This window comes from Aythya fuligula, chromosome 6 (assembly GCF_009819795.1).
Source record: "Aythya fuligula isolate bAytFul2 chromosome 6, bAytFul2.pri, whole genome shotgun sequence".
NCBI classification, from domain to species: Eukaryota; Metazoa; Chordata; class Aves; order Anseriformes; family Anatidae; genus Aythya; species Aythya fuligula.
In genome coordinates this window covers 14654444-14677065 of record NC_045564.1, presented here as the reverse complement: position 1 = coordinate 14677065, position 22622 = coordinate 14654444, and the positions used below count along the sequence as shown (strand labels likewise).

Genomic DNA, 22622 nt, shown 5'->3' with positions numbered 1-22622 from the left:
AATAAACTCTTTGACAGCCAAAAACCAAATATAGGCAAGTGGTTAAAAGCTTGTATAAGAACTTTTCTGGGGAGCAAGTGGGGAGAGGATTAGATAAGTTGGTTTTACAAATCAGCTGGGCCTGATGTAAGAGTAACCTGAGATACTTAACAAAATCCTGTAAAGAAATCACAAAATAATTGATAGTTTCTTTTAGGAATCTGAGAAAACTGAGAAGTCAATATAATATCTATCATTAAAAAGGGAGGCAATGAAAAGCCAGAGGATTTTAAGGTAGTAAGCCAATCTTTAGTAATGCAGAAGAGGAGATAATACTGGGGTTGGAAATAAAATCTTGTTGGATTATGCCTTTAAATTTAAAGGGTCAATTACGTGATTTCCCCTCCTCCCCCTAACATTTGAATGCCACAATAGAAATTGTGTGCTCTGATGACGACAGTTTCTTTTGGTGACTTTATTTTTTTAAAAGTTCATTTATCAATAACAATTATAAATATTTACACTTCAGTAAAACCAAAATAACTATAAAATAAAGATCAGAGGAGGTAAACGAAGGTTCATCTAGTCAAGCTTAATTTTTTGGTTGAGTATGTAAAAACTAGGTATTGACCTCTAAATGATAAATTGTCTTGTTTGCATATTTTAGCTTAAAATATGAAAATAAAAAGCTGGCCTTAAGAAAGCTTGAATTCTAGACAGCTGTCTTCACAGATGAAGGATTTAAGGCCCGTTCTTATCTGATCTGATCTGATTTATCCATTTTCTCTGTGTGCTGTGAAAATCAACAGAAATTCAGTAAATGCGAGAGTAGCAGAATATGTTAACTGTCTTTTCTGTTTCAAATTAGCCTTAACACATTTTGGAAAGAGTAACAATGACTGGTGTGGCTACAGATTAAGGCGTCAGCCTTCAGTTTGCAATTCTGTGGCTGGACAACTGAACCAAAATATGGTCCCGGTTGTCAAGCGCTGTCTCTACGCAGACAAATACTTTATGTGGATCCAGTTAAAAAAGCTGATGCAATGTTTTCTTATTACATAATTAGACTTTGCTGGAGACATATTAATATGTGAATAAAGACAATAAGCTGTGTTTGTATATATATACATATACACATACACATACAGGTGTATGTATATGTGGACACATAAGTACCCCCGCATTTCACCTCCTTGCAGTCCGGTTATAAGAATAATTGAGTGAGAATTGAATAAAGTGCATCCCTATTGCACTGTATGGACATGTGATAGTTTTTATTTGTATTGCAGTATGAATAATCACCGAATGATTGTAGAATATGAATTAACAAAAGATGTTTGCAATTTATTTTGGAGACTTTTAAAGTATAGCAGATAATTTAGATCCTGGGAAGAAATAAGTGTTTCTGACACTTGTTTCTGCTTGCTGGAACTTACTGTTTGTATTGACCTTTTGTTTATATTTAAAAACGTTCCTTTCTGTTTTCATTGCTAACTTGCATGAGTTCTGAATGTCAGACTTGCAATAATTTGTGGTGTTGACAGCTTTTATACGTCATGTTCCCATTTTTTTCTTTGTATGGTATTGACAGTATTGAATGGTGCATTTGTAATTTACAGGATACTCTGTTGGTGCTGGACATTTTCTGACATCAGACAGTACAGAAGTAATTGGAGGGGCTCCCCAACAGGAGCAGACTGGTAAAGTAAGAGATTGTTTATAGTGTTGTTCAACATTCTTCCATATACTCACACATGTTTTTTCAATCTAAATTAGCATAATAAAGGCAAGTGTCAGGTAATGTGGTTTTCTCCCAGGGAGAAAAGTCGAAGGAAGGAAGGAGGGAATATAGTCTAGATAACACTGCTGTGAACTATGGTGTTAAAGAATGGGAACAGATGGGAAAAGCAAGTAGTGGTACCTTGTGATAGCTGATTCTGTAGCACATACTGTAGAGAAAGTACAGGACTGTATTTCATGTTACTGTTTGCTGAAGGAAGCTTTTGTTTTCTTTTCATTTTAGGCATACATTTTTAGCATTGAGAAGGACCTAAATATTCTATTTGAACTAAGGGGTAAAAAAGTAAGTCTTTCTTGCTACTTTTCTGCACCTTAGAACTTCTAGCATGTCTTCCCCAAAGTCTGAAATAACAGGATTTCTTGTTTGCACACAGCTTGGTTCTTACTTTGGAGCTGCAGTTTGTGCTGTGGACCTGAATGCAGATGGCCTCTCAGACTTGTTAGTTGGTGCTCCAATGCTAAGTACCATCAGAGAGGAAGGACGAGTTTATGTCTATATCAATTCAGGTTCTGTAAGTATTTTCTCTTAAAAAATAAAAAAGAAATAAAATCATAATAACACAGTTATTATAGTGTAACAAGCTAAAAGAAGAGATTTCTTCTCTCTTATACAGTATTTCAGAATAAAGCAAAAACGTTAGAACCACAGTGACAATCTCAGCAGGACTGTGTAGCGCAGCTGCAAAGGGTAGCTCAATGAACCTCAGTGCACACAGGTTTCTCAGAGCAGTAAGCCCTTCTACTCTGATATAGGCCTGCTGCTGTTTGTAGCTGTTTGCTATGGGAACACGTTGCTATTCTCATTCTCAAAGAACAATTTCCTTATTCTTTCTTGTTCTTAGGCTAAATATTGTTAGAAATCTTTGATAATGCTGACTTCTTCGCTACAGTGTTGATTAGGAATACACGCTAGCATTCAAGATAGTTCTAACATTTTGAGCAGTGTTGCAGGTCACCTGGAAGAGCCTCTGTTAATTTGCCATTGACTCTGTTTTCCTTCAGGAGGCAAAGATGGTAGAACTGGACATAGAGCTCAGTGGGAGTGACTCATATGCAGCCAGGTTTGGAGAGTCCATAGCCAATCTAGGAGACATTGATAATGATGGTTTTGAAGGTAAATATAAAAATTAAACACTTGGTTTTAATTCTTGCTGAGATGTGGACCGTCACTATAAACAAGTGGATTATTGAAGGCTAAAAAGACTGAATTGCTGACTTGACCATTCCTTTCTAGGCCACTGACTTGAAATACAGTTGGGTAACAGTCATTGATGTGTAATAACAAAAGATTAGCTTTTGTCTCTTTAGTATAGGTGATAATTTATTCTACAAAATTGGGTACTAGTAGAATCCCTAGTGCAGGATCAGGCCCAATGTTTTTATCCATTTTGTCATGGTTTCATACAAATAAGAAACGGTCAGTTTGTTTGGAAATGCAGCATGTATTCCCCTCCAGCAGAGGTGCAGGCACAAAAAGGCTGTGCAGGGACAAGATAAAAATACAGCCGGCATTGTCTGCTGTTCAGAAATTCATAAATGGTTTCATTTTTTCCATCAAAAATTGGACTGGATGCAGGGAGCTATTATCCTGTGTGCAAAAACTGTCAGCTTTTACAGGGCTGTGTCTTTACCAAGTTCACATCTTTCTTCACGTTTATGAATAACCCTTTATATTTTCAGTTATCATCCAGGGTTCTTCTTTCACTCTTCACTTTGTCTTGTGTTCTTGATCCCACTCTGGAATCTGCAAAGCTTGTAACAGTCATTTTCTTCTTATCTGGTCTCCTTTTCTCTAACAGAGTCCACTTTCTCCTTTAGAATCTGTTTCTTTATCTCTTGCTAGAATCCCTATCTCCTGTTTTACAGTTATCTTGACAGTTTTACACACAAGTTTTGGGATTTGCCCCCCCCCAAATATTTACAAACTGTAAAGGAAAGTAGTAGCCAACAGTATGACTGGGGAACAGAGAAGTAAAATCAAATTAATAGCAGCATATAACAAAGTAGATGTATGAGAGAATATAATGTAAAAGGGGCATCGTAAAACTGCAGGGGCAGTCGAAGCAAGTGGATTAGCTTTTGAAGAAAGCTAAACATTGAAAAGAATAAGTGGAAGCAATATTGAGAGTGGCAGTAGGAAAAGAAATTTCCATGTAAGAAAAACAGCTGGAAGCAAAACATAAAGAGAAATCGGGTGCTAGAAACCATTTGTCTATAGAAAGTAATAGAAAAGCACAGCAGAGCTTCAGTGATGTAAGCCTTTTGTATCAGCCCTGTGAAGATAATGGCATGCATGTTGGTGTAGAATCTGACCACCCCCAAGAACATATGTTTAGTTTTAATTAGACAGCACAACTTGGCTGTCCTATTTTCATCTCACCAGTGGAGAGACATATTTTGTGTGTTTTAGTCACCCAAGTTGTGGAATCAGTCAATGTGGATTCAATCAGAGAGCTGTTCAGCTAAACCAAATCATCAGAGCTTTGCTTTTCTCGTGATTTTGGTTTGGTGCTCTGTATGGAGTATTTATTTGTAGATAGTTCTGTTTTATTTGTAAATGAAACTTCACAATTACTGATTCATATGGGTGAATTTTAAGATGTAATAACGCATTTCCCCCTGCTTTCTGGTGAACGTACTATGGCTATTTGAAACCTGAAGCTTTTTGAAGTTTTCGCAAGGACTATTACAAGCACTTTTTTGCATATTTGTATGTTGACACACTCTGCAGGTATTAGATCATCTAAGCATAAAACATACTCCTTTGTACAAATGGACCACCTTCATTTCCATGTTAAATGCCCGTTCAAGCCTGTTATCAGCTGTTAAGGACATTTCAGAGAAAAATAAATGGTTCATTTTAGTTAATGTAATAAGAGCACTTCTATTCTTCTAAACTTCAGTGTTTAGTCCATTTGGGAATAGCAGAATGCAGGAAAATCATCATAGTTTCAAGAATAAAAGGCAATTGTTTTTCAAGACCACAGTTGTTTTAGCTACTCTCCATGATAGCCTCTTAAGGGTCATATTCAGAATTTATAGGAACAGACTTTTTATTGCAGAAAATTAGTGGCACAGGATCAGTTAGCACTTACTCTCCAGAAACATAGTACTCCAGGCAGTCAAATTATTTAGTTGATCTGTATTGTTTTAGATTTCCTTAATGTTTAGCACTTGCTTTTGAATTCAGTCAAATGAGTTTGGTCTGGTATGGTGTGCATTGTGATTTGGATTTCTTTAACTGCACCTTGTTCAACTGTTTACTGTAAAATTGTTTTTTTCCACAGATGTAGCAATTGGGGCTCCACAAGAAGATAATCTAAAAGGAGTTATTTATATATACAATGGTAGGAAAGATGGAATAACCCCAACATTTTCACAGGTATGCTTTTTCAGTGGAAAACAACCAATTCAGAAAAACCTTAAGTTTAGATTGAAGAGGGTTTTCCCTTAATTTAGCATTCAGACCATTGGATTTTAAAAGACTTCAGAAATTTTTACACAGTCTGTGATTTCAGTCCTAATATAATCTTTAATAGAAAAATAAAATGTTTTAGAGGCCTCAGACAGGGCTTCTAGGATATAGTGTTTAAAATTCTGGAGGAATATTACTTTCAGAGGTATACTTTCACAGGTAGGCATGTGATTGCCTGCAGAAGCAGGATGTTTACACTACCATTTTTCATTGGATATTGTAGCTGAAAGATTAACTTTACAAGAATAATTTTATCTTCTTTTTCCTCCGTAGAGAATACAAGGACATCAAGTCAGTAATTCTTTAAGCATGTTTGGACAATCCATAGCAAGTGGCATTGACGCAGATAACAATGGTTATCAAGGTGAATTAAACAATTGTGATTATTTTTAATTTTTAGAGGAGTATAAATTCACAGGGAACAATGTCATGGTGCTACTTATTACTCTTAATGGAATAAAATCTGTTATTAAGATGATGTGTCTTGCAGTTTGGGAAGGAAAAAAAGGTAAAGTTCAGGTGAGCATTTTTTTTTTACAGTCATGTACCTATTACTGAAGGACTCAGAGAGATGTAATAGCAAGATTATAGTGCTGAAGTGGAAGAAAAATGTACTTTTTTTTTTTTTTTTTTTTGTGGTGGCCATCTCATTTGGTAGTGTCACAGTGAGCTTATTTGGGCATTTAAAGCATGCTTACTGTCCAGACTAGTATGCTAAGCTAAAAATCTCACAGGTCTTCATGTAAGTCTGGATCTTGCGAGGAGTCAGTGAGCTCAGCAGCCCTCACGGTCTGTGTGAATGGTATGTTAACCTGCCTCACAGCTCATGAAAGTGGATTAAGACTCTTGTGGAGTGCTTTTGGGCATGGCAGAGAAGTGCTCATTTGTTGTAAAGTGGCTTAGCTGGTTCTAAAAACATACTCAAATGTTTTGCTGTTGTACAGAAAAGGATTATGTCAGATCATACTTGTGTTAAAGCATAACGTTACCATTAACTTCATGTTGTAGGCTCTGGCTGTGTCCATAGAAATCTCATCTGGGTTGAACCCATTAGGCTGGGTTAAGAGATAGTGTATAGGTAGTCTGCTCTTCGGTCACCTGCTCTTTACTGTTTAGGGAGTCGCATCCTCTGACCATTATACCATTGAGACTTATCTGACAGATTTACTTTTGCTACCTCATTTGAGGGGTACATTTCTTTCCTTACTGCATCAGTAGTTTTCAGATAATTTGGAATAAAACATTTTTTCTGTCTGTTTCTTCCTGTCTCTACGTATAATGTGATACATGTAATACATATAATTGTTTTTTATATACACATACATTTGTGTGCATAGCAGAGCAAAATCAAATATCTGGGTTTAAAAGAATGCCTGTACCCTCCATTTAGCTGAATTGTATTTCAGTGTCCTTTGCTTAAACTTGTAACGGAAATCAGATCATCACGTTACTAATATCTGCAAATCTAGCAAATTAGTGTGTGGTATTAATGGACAGGGGACAACAATTTAAGGAATCATCTGTATGGAGAAGTGCACCTCTGAATATTAACATATACCTTTTAACAAATAAAGGGCATGTAGTGGTTTAATGATGCCAAAAGGTGAATATGTTGCAAAATGCTTGTACCTGAAGTAATTCCTGTTGACAAATTATGCGTATTGATCTGTTTTTTTCATACAGATGTAGCAATTGGTGCATTTCTGTCTGATTCTGCTGTGGTGCTGAGGTGAGGTTGCTACATTTCAGTACTTTTAAAGACCATCCAGTTTAACTGTACTTTTAAAAATGTAATTTAAAAAAAAAAAAAAAAAAAGTGTACTTTAACCTCATGATAATCTTCTTGGGTGTTTTGAGCTTTCACTCACTTGTTTCCAGAATGCTCTACACCTGAAACATTTAAGTAAATACCTTGAAGAAAAAGAAAATACCCTTCTGAAATTTTTTGAGGCAACAAAAATATTGCATTGAACTACTTGTATTCTTGAAAATGCAGATAACCTAAGAATGATAATACTAATATAAAAATAGATTGTTAGAGATTCTGTAAGTTATTTCTGAATCACTTTGTGAACACTGACTCTTTTATATTCTTAGAACAAAACCAGTAATAATTGTTGAAGCTTCTTTAAAACATCCTAATTCAATAAATCGAACTAATTTAAACTGCATGGAAAATGACCAGCCTGCCATCTGTATGAATTTGAAGATATGCTTTACCTATACAGGACGAGAGGTACCTGATTATATTGGTAAGCTACTTCCATTATATGTATTCATTTGAAATGCAGACATTTGCAAAATAAAGCTATTGGTGTTTAACAAGTAGTTGAGTTCACCAAAATGAAAATGAGTTTAGTATAAAATAAAAAATTAAGACATACGGATACCTTTTTTTTGAGCTCCTGCAACATTGAGCCATTACACTTCTATTTAATTTAGAATAAATGCACATCCCAGCTAGGACTAAGTGAGTTATATGTCATGCAAAAGGTAGTGATGTTAAACAGGTGAAAAGGCATTGTGGTTAGGATGGCACCCTTGTAGATTCGCTATTTCCAGTACCTGAATTAGTTTAGATAATAGTAGCGTCATAAAATTCACTCATAGCTTCAGATGGTCCCTTTCATAGCATCATAATAACTTAATATATAATTTTAATACATTTTTAATTAGATAGTATGTCACAAGGGATCACAAAAAATACAGTGCACTTATTCTATGAACACTTTCTTTTTTCTTTATTTCCCCCAAAGATTATATTCAGTTTTGCAGAGGATTGTCTGTCAAGTTTGTCTGAACTTTCCACATGCAAATATGTCTGAGCTGTTGCTTTGCAAATAGAGAGGGAATTAATGATGGATGAATGTCTTTTCTTAATGTAGAATCAAACAGATTATTCAGCATGATATTCAGATGTCTTCTAAAAGCAATCCTCCTAGACGAAGACTGCTTTAGCCTGAAGTCTTCCACTTCACAATAAAAAAGATGTTTCTTTTATAAAGTTGCTCAAGTACCTGATTGTAACACTATACCATTATGTGAAAGAGAAGGAGTCCCATAAAAAATACTGAAAAATACATCTTGTAGCTATCTTGTACATAATGAATATTTTGCTTTTGGCAAAAACTTACTTTGCTTGAAGGAATATCTATGGGAGGGAATATATTCAAAATAATTTACTGACTATATTATAAAAGTAAATTGTTTAAATATTTTCTATGTGAATATATGCTGTCCTTTAGGAACACATTACCGAGAACACATGTAAATGGAAAACTAATGTTCCAAGTTCAGATCTTCCGAAATTCATATTTGAAATGAAAGATGAGCAGTCAAATTGGACTACCCTTGCTGAATTTGGACATATTACTTGTCAACTTAGATAGAAGAGAGTAGAGGAAATTCTAGGTATTCTAACTTTTGGAAGAAATGAGGAAGGAAAGTAATAGGTCGGTAATGCTTTGAGATGTTTTTGCAATTTGTTATCATAGCAGTTCATGCTTTCCAACTTACATAAAAAGTAATTAAAAAAAAAAAAAAAACACTGAAGTGAAGCTGTATTTGTCAATGTCTGGTGACTTCATTGTTTCTTGAAATTTAATGTCAGCCCAATGAGGAACTGAAGAAGATTTTCTGTAAACAGATTCTGGTAGAAAACTGTAACTTGACAAAACTATCACTGATGTAAAAGCATGTATCAGGGATCAGTCACTATGCAATTATTTTCAGAGGTCTAGAAGCTTTTCAGGTATGGACTTGTACCAGAGACTTTTTAAGTGGAGCATTTTGAGACTGATATTATGGAACATAATTAAGGGAATGAGTCAAAAGATAGATAGGATTTCTATCATTAATTCATGAAAATTATTATACTTTTTATAACTCATTTTCCTTGGTTTTTATTTTGCAGTATTGTTTTATAATCTTAGTGTCGATGTGAATAGAAAAATGGATATGCCAGCAAGATTTTACTTTTCTGTCAATGGAACATCTGACACAACCTCTGGAAATATTAAGATTAACAGCAAGAGCATTGCCTGCAATGACCATCCAGCATTTATGAGGGTAATGTAATTTTCAACATGTATTGCTCTGTAAATCCATTGTTCTCCTTTGAAAGCACACCTGCTGCAAAATAACTTGTTTTGTTTACAGTTGCATCACATAATTTCTGAAGTAAAATATTTGTGTTCATAACTTCTACAATTAATACCTTGTAGTTCTGATGCCAATTTAGCTTTCTCTGGGGAAGTCGGTGGGCCTGCCATCTCTTCTGTCAGAGAAAATGTGCATAACAATAATAATCACAGTGATAAAGTAGGACATGAGCATATTTTGACTTCTTTTTTCACTTTGTTATGGATGACATCATAGACTGAAGCTTAATCCTGGACCAGATAAGTAGTGAATGTAGTTTCCATTCTGTCCGTGAAGGTACAGAAACAACTTTGTTGTGGAATTTTTTTTTTCCACAACAACTTCGTGGTAGAATTGCTTTGCAGGAGATGGCACAGAGGTAGCGGTGCTGCCAGCAGAAGCGGGTGTTCAGCAGCAGGTTATTGGAGACCTGTGAGCTGTCAGCCAGGCAGGGAGACATGTACCAACATCAGTAGTAGAGATGACGCCAGCCACTCTGCATCAGGAAGTCAGCTGTTGGTTTCCCAGAAGTAGAGTTTGATCCAACAGCAGCCATCCTTTGAATTTAAGGATGGTTCTGACTTGGAAATAGGTTAGTAAAAATGTAGTCAGTGAGATCCTAACTCCAATAGTAGCCTTTAAGTCACCTAGAGCAAGTGAAATGCAGTATTCATGCTTGTTGTATCCCTCTAAAGGATGAATGAAGGACTTGTCTTGAACATAAAAATAGATGCTGTCTGGACAGAGATAATAAGACCATTTACTGAACAAGAAAGAATAAAGTGATTTAATATATCAAACATCTTAGAAACCCTATTCCACAAAAAAAAAAAAAAAAAAAAAAAAAAGGAGAATAAATTAGAAGAACTTGAAGTCCTAAAATACAATCGAATGAAACCTAGCGGACAGAGAAGAATCACCTTTTATTAAACTCAGGAAAAAAAAATAGATTTATCTCCTGTAAGGCATTATCTAAGGAGGAAAAGAATTCTTTAAAGAAATTCTAAGGACAGGGAATATGAAGTAGAAAAGAGGGTAATAAAACAATGTGTTAGCTTGCCTGTCCCTTTTTTAAAAATCTTCAAGTAGCAATTCTGTGACTTTTTAGAACAAACATCTATTAGGATAACTGGTGCAATTGATCCTGAGCAGAGGCTGGGAAATAGATGTAATCTTCTACAGCTAGAAAGAAACAGCAGGGAAGAAGTCTTCCATGTATTTTCTTCCTTTCCTTTACTTCTGTTTTGCTTATGACATCATCAGAAGCCAATTCTTCAAGATAAAGCTTTGGGTTAGAATGGAAAGCCTGTGTTACCTCCTGGAAAATTGCCCAAATGCATCTCAATTGTTAGTTGCACCTAAGTGAATGTTACTTAAAGGAGCAATGGCAAATTGCCCACTTCTTTACAAGAGTTGTGTAAGCTAAGAGAGGTCTGACTGACAGCTGACCTTGTACAGATTGCCATAGCAGCATCAGCATGCATTTGTGTAAGAGGAAAGATATGATTTGGCACATCACCTCCTATAGTCTATCATTACTATTTTTACTTCCATATAGCTCAATTTTATTTGTAATTGTTAATTAACAACAGTATAAGCATCTTCTTCAACCCACTGAGGTTTCTGTATGAAAGCTTGTATGAAGCTCCTAAAGCTAAGTGTAAATGTTGAATACAATCCTTACGAAAAAAAAGCATGTACGTTTTATGTATTTTAAGTAAATAGTAATTAATGGCTAATTAGTATAGTGAAAATAATATAAAGCAGATGCAGAGAAGACCTTGTGGAAAATTATGAATTACATTACACGTGATTTGGTCAAAGCAAGCTTGCAGATAAGAATTAGAACAGTGGCCACGTGGAGGGACAATCAGTGAATTGTACAGTGAATCTGTCGTACATTCTTAGGGAATAATTCAGTCAGGTTTGCTATTGTTAGTGCGCAGTGCTTCAAGCTGTTCAGATTTCACAAACAAATAGTTTGGGCTTTGAGCTCCCACACAAGTCAAGGTTTCATATCAAAATGGTCACTTATTGAATTTAATCTTAATACAGAATTAGAAGTACTCAAAGGCAGAAGAGTAAAATGCCATCATGGAAAGATTTAGTAGTACTGTGTGAAAACTCCTTTTAATTTGATATAGGGAAAAACCCATTGTTTTTGTTTGGAATTATCCCACTGTTCAACTTTTTACCCTTTTAGCCTACTTTTGCCTATTTTTGTAATTGGGCAGTACAACATTTCATAGGCATGTTAGGGCAGTATTTTGGATGGAAGTAATATAGATCACTATCCAATCAAACATTTTTAATAAAAGAATTTGTTACAAAATTCCTGATGTTGTCACTAAATGTATTACGATTTTCTGCATTTCTGATTACCTCTTTCAGTAACAAAGATGTCTGGAAAAATATATGAACCATATGGCATAGGAAATTATTTTCTATTAAAAAAAAAAGTTTCTGTTTAACATAGTTCTAGGGCTCCTCGTAATTTTTAAGACATATGCATACATGTCTTGTCTTATATGATTAACTCATTAGGTTTCCAATTTTCATAGAAAGATGTAAGGGATATCTTGACTCCTATACATGTTGAAGCAAGTTATCATCTGGGGCAACATATTCTACAGAAAAGAAACACTCAAGAATTTTCTCCACTTCAACCAGTTCTTCAAAGGAGGAAAGAAAAAGATGTTATAAAAAGCAAGGTTAGTGTATGATTTCTTCTTTCAAATGTAGTAAGTAAGTATTCACATTTGAATCTTTAGTTTCAAAAAAAAGCTTCCCACAACAATAGCTTATGAAGGAATGCATTTTCTAAAACATCACCTAATCTTTTGATCTTAATAAACCTGCATGCTAAAAACATGGGTAAATTTTCACTAAAATTAATTGTAGCACTGGTAATATACCTCAGAACAATATCAAATTTCAGTATGAACCTCACTTGTAGAAATATTCATTCTTTTTTGACTGCAGGAGTTACTTTCCAAGATAAAACTGTCCTTTAAAAGGAATTCTATGTTAAGTACACACTATTACGCTGCTATTAATCTTGAACTGTTTCAACAACGTTGCTGACATATTCTTTCTGTGAAGGTATTCCTAATTCTCAATGGAAAGTCGGGGGGAAAAATGGTGTATGCTGTATCCTTAAACGAATATGAAATCTACCATTTTAATTTAAAAAAAAAAAAAAAAAAGATTATTGACTTAAGAAATAGTGAGGATAATTTGAGTTATTAACTACCATATGTTCATAAAAATATTATGACTTTTCACAAACAGTAAGCTTTATGTAATTCAGATACAGTTGACTGTCAGAACTCTGAGATATTTGAAAGCTCCTTTTAAATGTCAATGTTTTCCTTTTCATCTTCCAAAATTTTGTTTTAGGAACCACAGAGAGACCATTGCTGGATATAGTGACAAGTGATATCAATGTGCTCTATGGCATACTGATAATCAAGGCATAGACACATGGTATCTCATGATACCTACAGTTTGCTAGGTAAAATTTGTGTAATAGAACTCCCTTTCAAAAGTTACTGTCGTATTTTATTGTCATATTGTATTGATACTGCAGGGACCTCAGTTCTGGATCCTCTAAAATGCTCTGCCCTTCTTTTGTACTCGTTTTAAAATTAACTGAACATACACCCACAAGTCTGACAGATTAAGCTCCAGCATGGAGGGCCTCTCTGTAGTTTTTCTCAGAATGTGTCTGCAAATGATTAAAAGCAATTGTTCCTAGGACTATTAGTTATTAGCTAATTCCAGATACTTGGTAACAAGGTGATATGTTCGTTTCATAATATGCATAGTATACTAAAGTGCTTTTTTTTTTTTTTTTTTTTTTTTTCCCTTTGGTCTTTTATAGTTTGTTTTTGCAAGATTTTGCTCCCAAGAGAATTGTTCTGCTGACTTGAGAGTTTCTGGAAAAGTGGCTTTTCCAAAGTAAGTATGGTCTGGCTTTCATTTGCAGAAAGAAGTTCAATAAGATTTTATTTAAATTGTTACTTAATCTTTCAAATATAAAATGAATTTGCAAAAGTAGACAATGGACTCCCAGAAACGTATGAGGAAGAAAAACCTGTTTAGTTGAAGAATGGTTTGTAAATTATAAATGTTTCAGGAAATGTATAAGAAATGTAAATATTTGTACATATGTTCTTGCATAATTAGAAGACTTTACAGCTCAGAAAGTACTACCAGCTTGACAAAAGGGTAAACTTGTGTTCTGTGGTTCATACGTTAATGTGCTAAGATATGGAGTACAATGCACACTCAATAGGTAGGCCTTGTAACTGCCAATATTTTGACAACTCAATTATTTCTGCTGCTTTTATGAAGGTACTATACTTGCACTGTACAAAGAAGATACTTAAGTTTTCTACTAAGACATTGCTATGTTTATCCTTTCAATTATAAATAATTAAATAATAAATTAATTAATTAATAATTAAATTAAATAATAAAAATTAAATTAAAATAAATAAATAAAAATTTAAATAATAAAATAAATAATTAAGTGGTTCCTTTTCTTCATTTACTTAAAAAATATTACATCTTCATTTTTATACTGCTGATTGAGACACCAGATAGTTATTATGCAAGGTTGTGACTCTTTTTCCTACATGAATTAGCTTGCGTTTTTCAAAAAATATTTTTGGTAGCTTTTTTTCATTTACAGCCCAACACTTTTCAAGATCCCTTTTAGGGTGTTTCATTTTTTTCCATTCCTTCCAATTAGGTTTTGTGTTTAAATGCTTTTATTATATAAGATCATTAAGGCACTTTAAAAGTATTACAATTATTACTGTCTTGAAAAATCTCTACTACACTAAGCAATGTTTTGTGAGAGATACTTCCATTTGGCATCATATTTAGAAAGTTTTAAGCCATGTACCAACATTTCACCATACGTTTTAATGATTTGATTATAAATTACATTTTATCATCACAACCTTTTTCTTTATTCAATATTATACTTTGAAGCAAGAACCGTGGGCTATTGGTGTGCAAAGACAGAAAAGTTGTACCTCTTGTGTATCTCAGCTAGTTTGGTGCTTTATGTGAGGCCTGGATTTTCCTATGTAATTTTAAGTTGATTCTACTTTAATCGAGATACTGGGTTTATCTCATATGAGGCACAACCTAAAACGACACCAAAAGATGATAGCAAACACACAATGCTGATTAATCACACCTGAGTGATCCTGAGCATAAGCTTTTTCATCTTCATAGATTTCAGAAGATGAGCATCTTCCTGTCTACTTTAAGGCATAGCCTACAGCATGAACCTTAAGCCCTTTCATTTTCTTACACTTTCCATAAACTTTTCAGAAAGAAAGATTGTGCAGCATTTCCATTTGTGATGTTAGCAATGCAATTTTGTAACTACTTCAAATCTCTAAGAAAGGAAAATAGATTATAACATACCTGCTTGGCATTAGGTATTGGTAGCAGCTTTTCAGCCTTAATAAATAGGCTAAATATCTTGATAAAGTGTGAAGTATCACCTTAAATTACATTGTGCCCCTGGTATCTTGATTAAAAACTAGTTAGCTGTGAAGCATTAATTTATTTTGTCTAGACAGAATGCATTCATTATCCTTGAACAGCAAAGCAAACACTTTCAGTCTTAAAAGAATGAAATCAAATAGCAGTGTCAATGTAATGCTTTACTTACTGAGTTATGAGTCTTCATGTATACACTATCATGTTCTGTTTAAATAGCTCAGATTTTGGCCTGCTCTGTAAATTTCTAGTCTTCATCATGCATTTTTTAATGAAGAATGAAATATGATTACCAGGGTAAAGCTCTGGTTCAGCTTTGTTTAGTCCCAGATGTGCACCTGGTGCTTTTGTGTACTTGTGTGTTAAGCTGGGAGGCATCTTTATGATGGTGTCTTGTTAATGAGCTTGGCTTTAATGCGTATAAGAGGACTGAATGCTAAGCATATAAGTAGTAAAATAACTTTAAAATGTAACCTAAATTTAATCAAGCTACTGAAATGTTAACATTGTGTTTCTCTTTAATTCGCTTTTGTCTTGGAACCTATCTGCTTATGCAGTGCTTTTACCTTCTGTTGCTTGTCTAAGTGCCAGCTTCTTTCCCAAAGGTGTTCAGTGACTAATGCTTTGGTTTCGAGCCAGAGTATCTGATAAATGTCTATTTCTAGGCAACCCTTCTACAAGTCTTAATTAAACTTTAATGTCAAGCTGAAGTTTACTTTTAGACCCTCACAGGGTGTCTGGACTTGTAACATGATTACAGAACATTACATAGATCACAAGATAGGCACAATCATTTACCCTTCTTGTGGCCTGTGACGTATTAATTTGAACAGATTTTGAAATAATATCTGAAAATACTGCAGCAGTAGCATATTGCTATTCTCTTCTGTAAAGGAAAGGCCCTATGCTGTGAAAGCCAGAAGCATGATAGGTCTGATAACACTGTTCACATTAATAACCTCAGGCCTTGAAAGGCACAGTGCAGCAGTTGACCAATCATCTGTTATCATAACTTCAGTTAAGAGGAGTGAATAAATGCTTTCTTAGTGATTTCCAGCTCAGCATTTTCAGAACCAGATGATATTAACTAAAGGAACAGGAGATTTTTTTTTTCTTATATTCTGTATAGAGAATAATTTTTCACTGATATTATGATCTTTATTTTTATAGACCTCATGATAAGAAGACCTATCTTGCTGTTGGAAGTACGAAGACGTTGTTGCTGAATGTTTCTCTGCACAATGTCGGAGATGATGCATATGAAACTGTCCTCCACATTCAAGTCCCTAAAGGCCTTTATTTCATTCGAGTTTTAGAATTGGTAAGTACAAGAAAATCTGTCAAAGAGTAATCCTTTGATATTTTTATTTCTCAACCAGACATTTTCTAAATATCATAATGGATTGTTGAGTTTCCTTAGATACTGAGAATTAACCCCTCACATACCCTAAAATGGCTGACAAAACCACTTTTAATGTTCTTAGATGCTTAGCTACGTAAACCACAGAATAGGTGCCATTTAATCAGTATCAAGATATAATGGTAAAAAATACAAGAAAAAATTGTTTTCCAGATGTGTTTCCAGTGATCACAAAGATCTTGTTTAATCTGACCTTTTTCACATACAGTCTTATGAAAAAGTCACAGATCGAATTGTTCTCACTTTCCGTCTTTTTAAATGATCCCACAGTGCTCTGTGTAGAATGTCCATCACCCACACCTTTCAGACGTTGGATTTAAAGGGATGCATTAGTCAATGTAAAGATATGTTAAAGTAGTCATGAATATTACAGATATTCTCTATATGTCGTTAGTGAAACGCCTATTTTAGACAAAAAAAAACCAACCAATTTTAGTCTGTGCATGTAACTGGAAATGTCTGAAAGAAGTAATTTTAATCACTAGTAATTTTCCATCGTTTTAGGAAGAAAAACAGATACATTGTGAAGTAGTAGACAAAGAAATTAATGTAGTGAAACTTGAGTGCAGCGTTGGCTATTTGTATGTTGATCAAAAATCAAAGGTAAGGTATGCATGAAGTTCCTGCTTTAAAACACCTTAAGTATGTTACTATGATTTCACAAAAAAAAAGTCTTGCAAAATCTCCCTCATTCCCAACTGATATCTGTTATTGTGTTGGTATCTGAATCTCCCTGTTCCTTTTAAAATTAGTTACGTGAACATTTCTGAATTAATTAAGGGACAATGTTCTTTGTATTGTGTGTCACGTGATTGTGGTTGGCGTTCTAAACAAGTTGACCTAACACTATGAACAAATGTGTAAAGGTAATAGAAAAGGACTGGAAGATGCAAAAAGCAAGTATTTTCTTAATCTGGATTTTTTTTAGAAAGAGCGAGAAATTCTAAATGAATTTAAGAAAATATTTTGATTAAAACTGTGTTAAGACACACTATTATTTAATATAAACATTTTTATTTTTTTTGTCTCTGCAGCTGGATTTAAGTTTCCTCTTGGATGCCAGCTCATTTACCAGAGCAGATGACGACCTCAATATCATCATTAATGCTAGCTGGTAATGTATAATAAGAAATGCTCATTGAAAAATACTTGCAGCTTTGGAAAACAGAATAGAGAACACTGGAAAGACTGCAAGAAAGAACATCCATTCCAAAATCTGTAGAGAAAGGGAAATTACGAAACAAAATAAAAATTAGGTTTCTGCTTGTATAAAATCTTTTAATGTATTTTAATACGTTGTTAATGATAAAATGGTTTTGTTTTAATAAGCTTGAAGATAAATTTGGAATTCGTTGATAGAAATAGTGCATAGCATACGATAATGCATTTTATATTAATATTTCTCTCACCGTTTTTATAGCAAAAATGAAGATGGAAACATGTTACTGGATAACACACTAACCTTAGCTGTACCTCTGAAGTACGAGATTGAATTAAATGCTCATGGGTAAGTCAACGATTGTGATACTTATGTCCATAAAACTTGTTTTCTTACTATTCTGAATTCCCAAAGCTCTTAAGCAGAGGCATAGAGTAGCTGAAAAATCCTGGGAGTGAGATGGCACAGCTATTCTGCAGTCTGCCCCATCCACTTCTAAGGTTTTGTTTCCAGTATTGTGGGATGAGACCAATAGTATCAGTGGTGCTTTGGATTTGTCTCTGTCTAGTATTTTTTGAGAACTGGAATATTTTAAATAGAAGTAGGCATTTCTTTAATAACAGCATAGCAGTACTAATTCATTTGGTTTTCTTTAAACAAATGTTTTTTTCAAAACTGAAGAGCTGGGCAGGATGTTTACATCAGTTTCTTACAAAAAAAATGTGTGAGAAACCTCACTGAAGGACTTAATCACACGCACACACAAAGCCACAAAAGAATTTTGAAAAAATGCATAAATAGGGTCTTACACACTGAGTATGATAAATGAATGCTAATCTAAGAACTAAAATAGATATTCTGTCAATTACTCCAGTAACAGATGGCATCAGTTACTAATTCTAACACAGTGAGTTTTGCAGCTGTATTTTACTTGACTATCCAATTAAATATCTCAGGAAGAAAACAAAGATATATCAGACTTTTATAGCAACTTTCTCTAGATGCCTTTTATTGTTCCTCTGGAACAAACAGTCCTGAAAAATGCAAATTAATTTTGAAAACTTAAGATGGAGATGAATATAGAACTGAAAGCCAGTAAGGAAACAAGAGATACCTCGGTTAGATGTTGAAGAGAAGAGCAACTTTCTCAAAACATTGCTCCTTCTGCTCCAGAGATGCTTTTCTCAATGTGAAATTAGACTGTTACATCGCATGCCTTGCTTACCATGAACCATATTCTGGGTTTGTTGTGGTATGTTCATGGATATTAGTTTTTGGTTTGTAACTTTTGGTTAATCTGCCTTTTTAAAATAAACTGTACAAAAATAGAGGCCTTCTACTCTGTTCCAGGCTTTACGTAACTGCAAACTCAGGTAATTCTTTTCTTAGAATTAACCTTACTGGAGATAGTATGGAGCAGAAAGTTATGTTAATGCTGTGTATCAAATCTACTACATAATTTCTGAACTGTTTTAGATTTGTGACACCAGCTTCGTTTGTTTATGGAACAAATGAGAAAGAGTCACCGCTTACTTGTATGGAGGAGAATATCAACTTCACTTTCCATGTAAGAGCTTTTCTTTGTAAACCTTATTATCCTCATTTTGAAGATTAATGCTTAGATTTTCAGTGTATATAAAAACAGTCTGCATAGTCAGTAAGGTCAATACGTTTTTAGAAGTACAAGGGCAAAAAGCAATTTTTAGGCATTAATGATGGAAAGTGGCTGTTAATCCCTCTTAGAATCCTTTTGTTTGGCCTGGACACTCTTCCACTGAATGGTCAGAAAAGGAAATACACATGCAAAATTGAAAGTGGTAGAGCAGTTCTGACTTGCCCCTGTTTCCATTAGGAAACGTTTTAAAAGGAATTATGTTAGAGTAAGCAAAAGAAACTAGGAGCTACTTATAAGAGGATCTATAGGTATCAGATTTGTCTCCAATGGATTAAAAGCAGGAGATAGACATTAATCTCTTAGTTCTTTTTGCACGTTTTCCCGGAAGGCAGTCTGTATGACCTCAGGGCAGTCATCAAAAGTACACACCACTCATTTGGTTCAGAGAAGTGAAGTATTCAGTAAGTCTGTAGAATAAATCAAGCAACTCATCTTTTTAAACAGCTCCTAGCAGAATTCAGTTTCACGTCAGCTTAACAATGCAGGTGCTACCCACTTCTGTAAAGTTCATACATTTTATATAAATATATTTGTTAGTTGAATAGCTACCGTGAATTAAATCTAAATTGTTTAACTTTCTTCCTCACAAGGTTATCAGTGCAGGACCAAGTATGGCTCCAAATATAAACTTAGAAATAATGATACCTAATGCTTTTCCACCCAATGACTTCAAATTATTCAACATATTGGATATCAAGGTAAGCACAGGTTATTTAGTATTTTATTATCTCTATAAAGTTCTATGAAAACATAGCATAACAGGACTAGCTACAAAGTGTGTATTAAATTTCTATTTCTATTACTTTCTTTCAAACCTACCTAGTAGCTTAGGTTCGTAGTAGAGTGCCACTGAATTCAGTGGATCCATCTGTGCAAAGCTTGGTCTTTGGCATGCATCTGTGGTGTGTGTTTGCCAGTTTGTTCCTGCAAATAAGTACCAGAGTATAGTGTATTTAAAAAAATAAAAATAAAAAATGAAAATAAAGTCAAGGTATTTCTGCATTGGATAATTCTTTAAAGATTAGTTCATCACCCTTAGTTATTTCGTATTAAAACAGACACTTATTGTTATGCAGAACATACAGTACACAGTCCTTCCTTTGTATAACATTAATATATTCATAAGAATCAGCTAAAATAGGGTACAACAGATGCCTTATGTCTATATATGCCAACAGTAGTTGACTCAAATGAGCACAAAAAACCTCAAGACCCTTTCTAGCTTATTATATTTCCTTCCCAAAACATTCTGTGCAACAGGGAAATGTAGAAGTATGTTAGCTATGGTGAAGCAGAGTGAACAAGATTAGGACAATCTTCAGCCCATGTATTTTAGAATTCTGAAAGTAAATGTTGCCTTCTTTTTAAGCTCTTGCTTTTCAGAAACTTGTCTTCTGTTTATTACATGATGTTTAAAAGCAAGCAGTGATTGTGATATTTTTGTTTCCAGACAACAGGTGGACAATGTTCCTACAATAAATATCCCAGAAACTGTAATGCAACAGAAAAAGCTAGAAACATATTAAAGGATGTTGTCACCTTCTTTTCAAAGGCTGCTAAGAGACACATGGTAAGGTCTATCTTTTAGCATAAGTAGCAACTGAATGATTGTATGAATGAGCCTAAAGGTACTGGTATATCTTGTATAATGAAGTCACCAGAGCAGTCTTCCAAGGATTTGTGCTGGGACCTGTGATATGTTCAGCATAGTCATAAGTGACTTAGTGGAAGAGGTGAGAACTGAGGAGAGGAAGTTGATTAATGCCATGTCACTGAAATGGGTATGGATGACAGGCACCTAGAAAGAACTGCAGAAGTGTTATGTAACCAAATGAGTGGGCAAAGAGAACAGCAGATGAAATTCAATGACAAATGGAAAGTTATGTATATGGAAAGAGTCTTTACTGTGCAGATGATGCAGATCAAACATTCATTGCCTTTTCAACATCAAAAAAGTATCATGAAAGGCAAGCAGTACTCATGGTAGAACTTCTTACTAAAGGATGTTGTGAATGCTAAAAATAAAAGTGAATTTCAAGGGAGAACATACAAGTTAACAGGACTGACAGTCATTGAGTATTACAGAATATATAGAAATCATTTTTTGGCTCAGAAAGCTCCTATTAAAAATAATTGGGAGGCTGAGACAGTATCATACATACCTGGCCTGTTTGAGTTTATCCTTGCTTGGTGATCAGATACTTGACTATGTAGACCAAACAAGAAGAACTGTTCAAGTGGTACATTTCCAAGGGTTTGTTCTCATGGAATTTTCAATGTCCTAGAACTTGATAATAAAGTACAGCTTTAATACTTAAATCTTAAAAGAAGCTAGACATTTTAAAAATACTTTAATGTGGGGCTTCAGGTAAGCATACTACAGGAACATCAAACACTGCTTGAGGGTGATCCTGCCCTAAAGTATCAAAAGTGTTTCTTTCAAATGAGAACTTTAGGCTTTGCAGTCTTGGACAAAGAATATAATCATGTAAAGGCATGTGTTGTTGGTTGTTTTTTTCCTTCAAAAGTGTGTGAAATAGTGCTAGCTGTCAGTGTATGAATGCCGTCTCACACTGCAGTATTTAAGAAATAATCAATTATGCTACTTCTGCTGTGTATCATAGTCACTGTCATACATCATTCTTAGTATAAGCTAATTTGAAATAACTGTAGAAACATATAAACAAATTATTACAATCACCATTTTTCGTCCCTTTTTAAGAAAAAATGACCTGTTATGTTCAACAACAATTAGCTTGGCACCTTGTACTGTTTCTTTAGCACCTAGGATGTAACAGTCCATGGGTTGCAAATGGGATGACAGTAAAGAGCTACACTGTGACCTTTAAAGAACAAACATAAAGCTTTTGATTTAATCAGTTCCTGAGTGTCTTTAATCTTAACAAAGATAAAATTGATAAACTTCAATTGTAATCTTTCCCTCCCCTCTACAGTACTGCATGAAAAATGACAGTCTTTGCTTACAAATACTTTGCAAGCTTGGAAACATGGAAAGTGGAAAAGAAGCAACCATTCAGTTGCAGCTGGAGGCTACTCCTTCACTTTTAGAAATGGTAATGTGAATTTTTCATACTTACAAGGCATGTTTCAAGGCGTATTTGTATTGTCTGCATAAATTTTTTTTTTTTCTTTTGTCAAACAGTAGCATTAGAATAATGATAGGTAGTACATATTTTATCTTTTTCAATGCTAAATTTAGAAGTGTTATATGAAAGTGCAAACCACCAAAAAAGATGTATTTTAGATTATCACTTAATTTTATAGTATATATTACTTTGCCTATTCTGGCTGGGTTATGTAGGATTGGGATTTAATTCCAACTCATAATTACAATTTTCTAAGAAAAGCAGCATGGATGTGGTATTAAGCAAAACCCAACTGGGCTTTTTTCCAGGTTCTGGTACTAATTTGTTTTGTGATCAGAAAAAGG

General features: G+C 34.2%; 1 protein-coding gene across 1 annotated transcript in view; it reads left to right on the top strand.

Annotated features, from left to right (window-relative positions):
* ITGA4 (integrin subunit alpha 4) overlaps nt 1–22622 on the top strand; it is a 29859-nt gene that overhangs the window by 3695 nt on the left and 3542 nt on the right. The window contains exons 5-23 of the mRNA XM_032190009.1: nt 1599–1684; nt 2003–2062; nt 2154–2291; nt 2782–2893; nt 5067–5161; nt 5528–5618; nt 6938–6983; nt 7352–7506; nt 9168–9322; nt 11956–12105; nt 13278–13354; nt 16088–16238; nt 16842–16940; nt 17372–17451; nt 17758–17844; nt 18973–19063; nt 19762–19869; nt 20622–20741; nt 22126–22245. Coding sequence (XP_032045900.1) covers nt 1599–1684; nt 2003–2062; nt 2154–2291; nt 2782–2893; nt 5067–5161; nt 5528–5618; nt 6938–6983; nt 7352–7506; nt 9168–9322; nt 11956–12105; nt 13278–13354; nt 16088–16238; nt 16842–16940; nt 17372–17451; nt 17758–17844; nt 18973–19063; nt 19762–19869; nt 20622–20741; nt 22126–22245 — 2021 coding nt within the window. The remainder of the gene's footprint in view (nt 1–1598; nt 1685–2002; nt 2063–2153; nt 2292–2781; nt 2894–5066; nt 5162–5527; nt 5619–6937; nt 6984–7351; nt 7507–9167; nt 9323–11955; nt 12106–13277; nt 13355–16087; nt 16239–16841; nt 16941–17371; nt 17452–17757; nt 17845–18972; nt 19064–19761; nt 19870–20621; nt 20742–22125; nt 22246–22622) is intronic.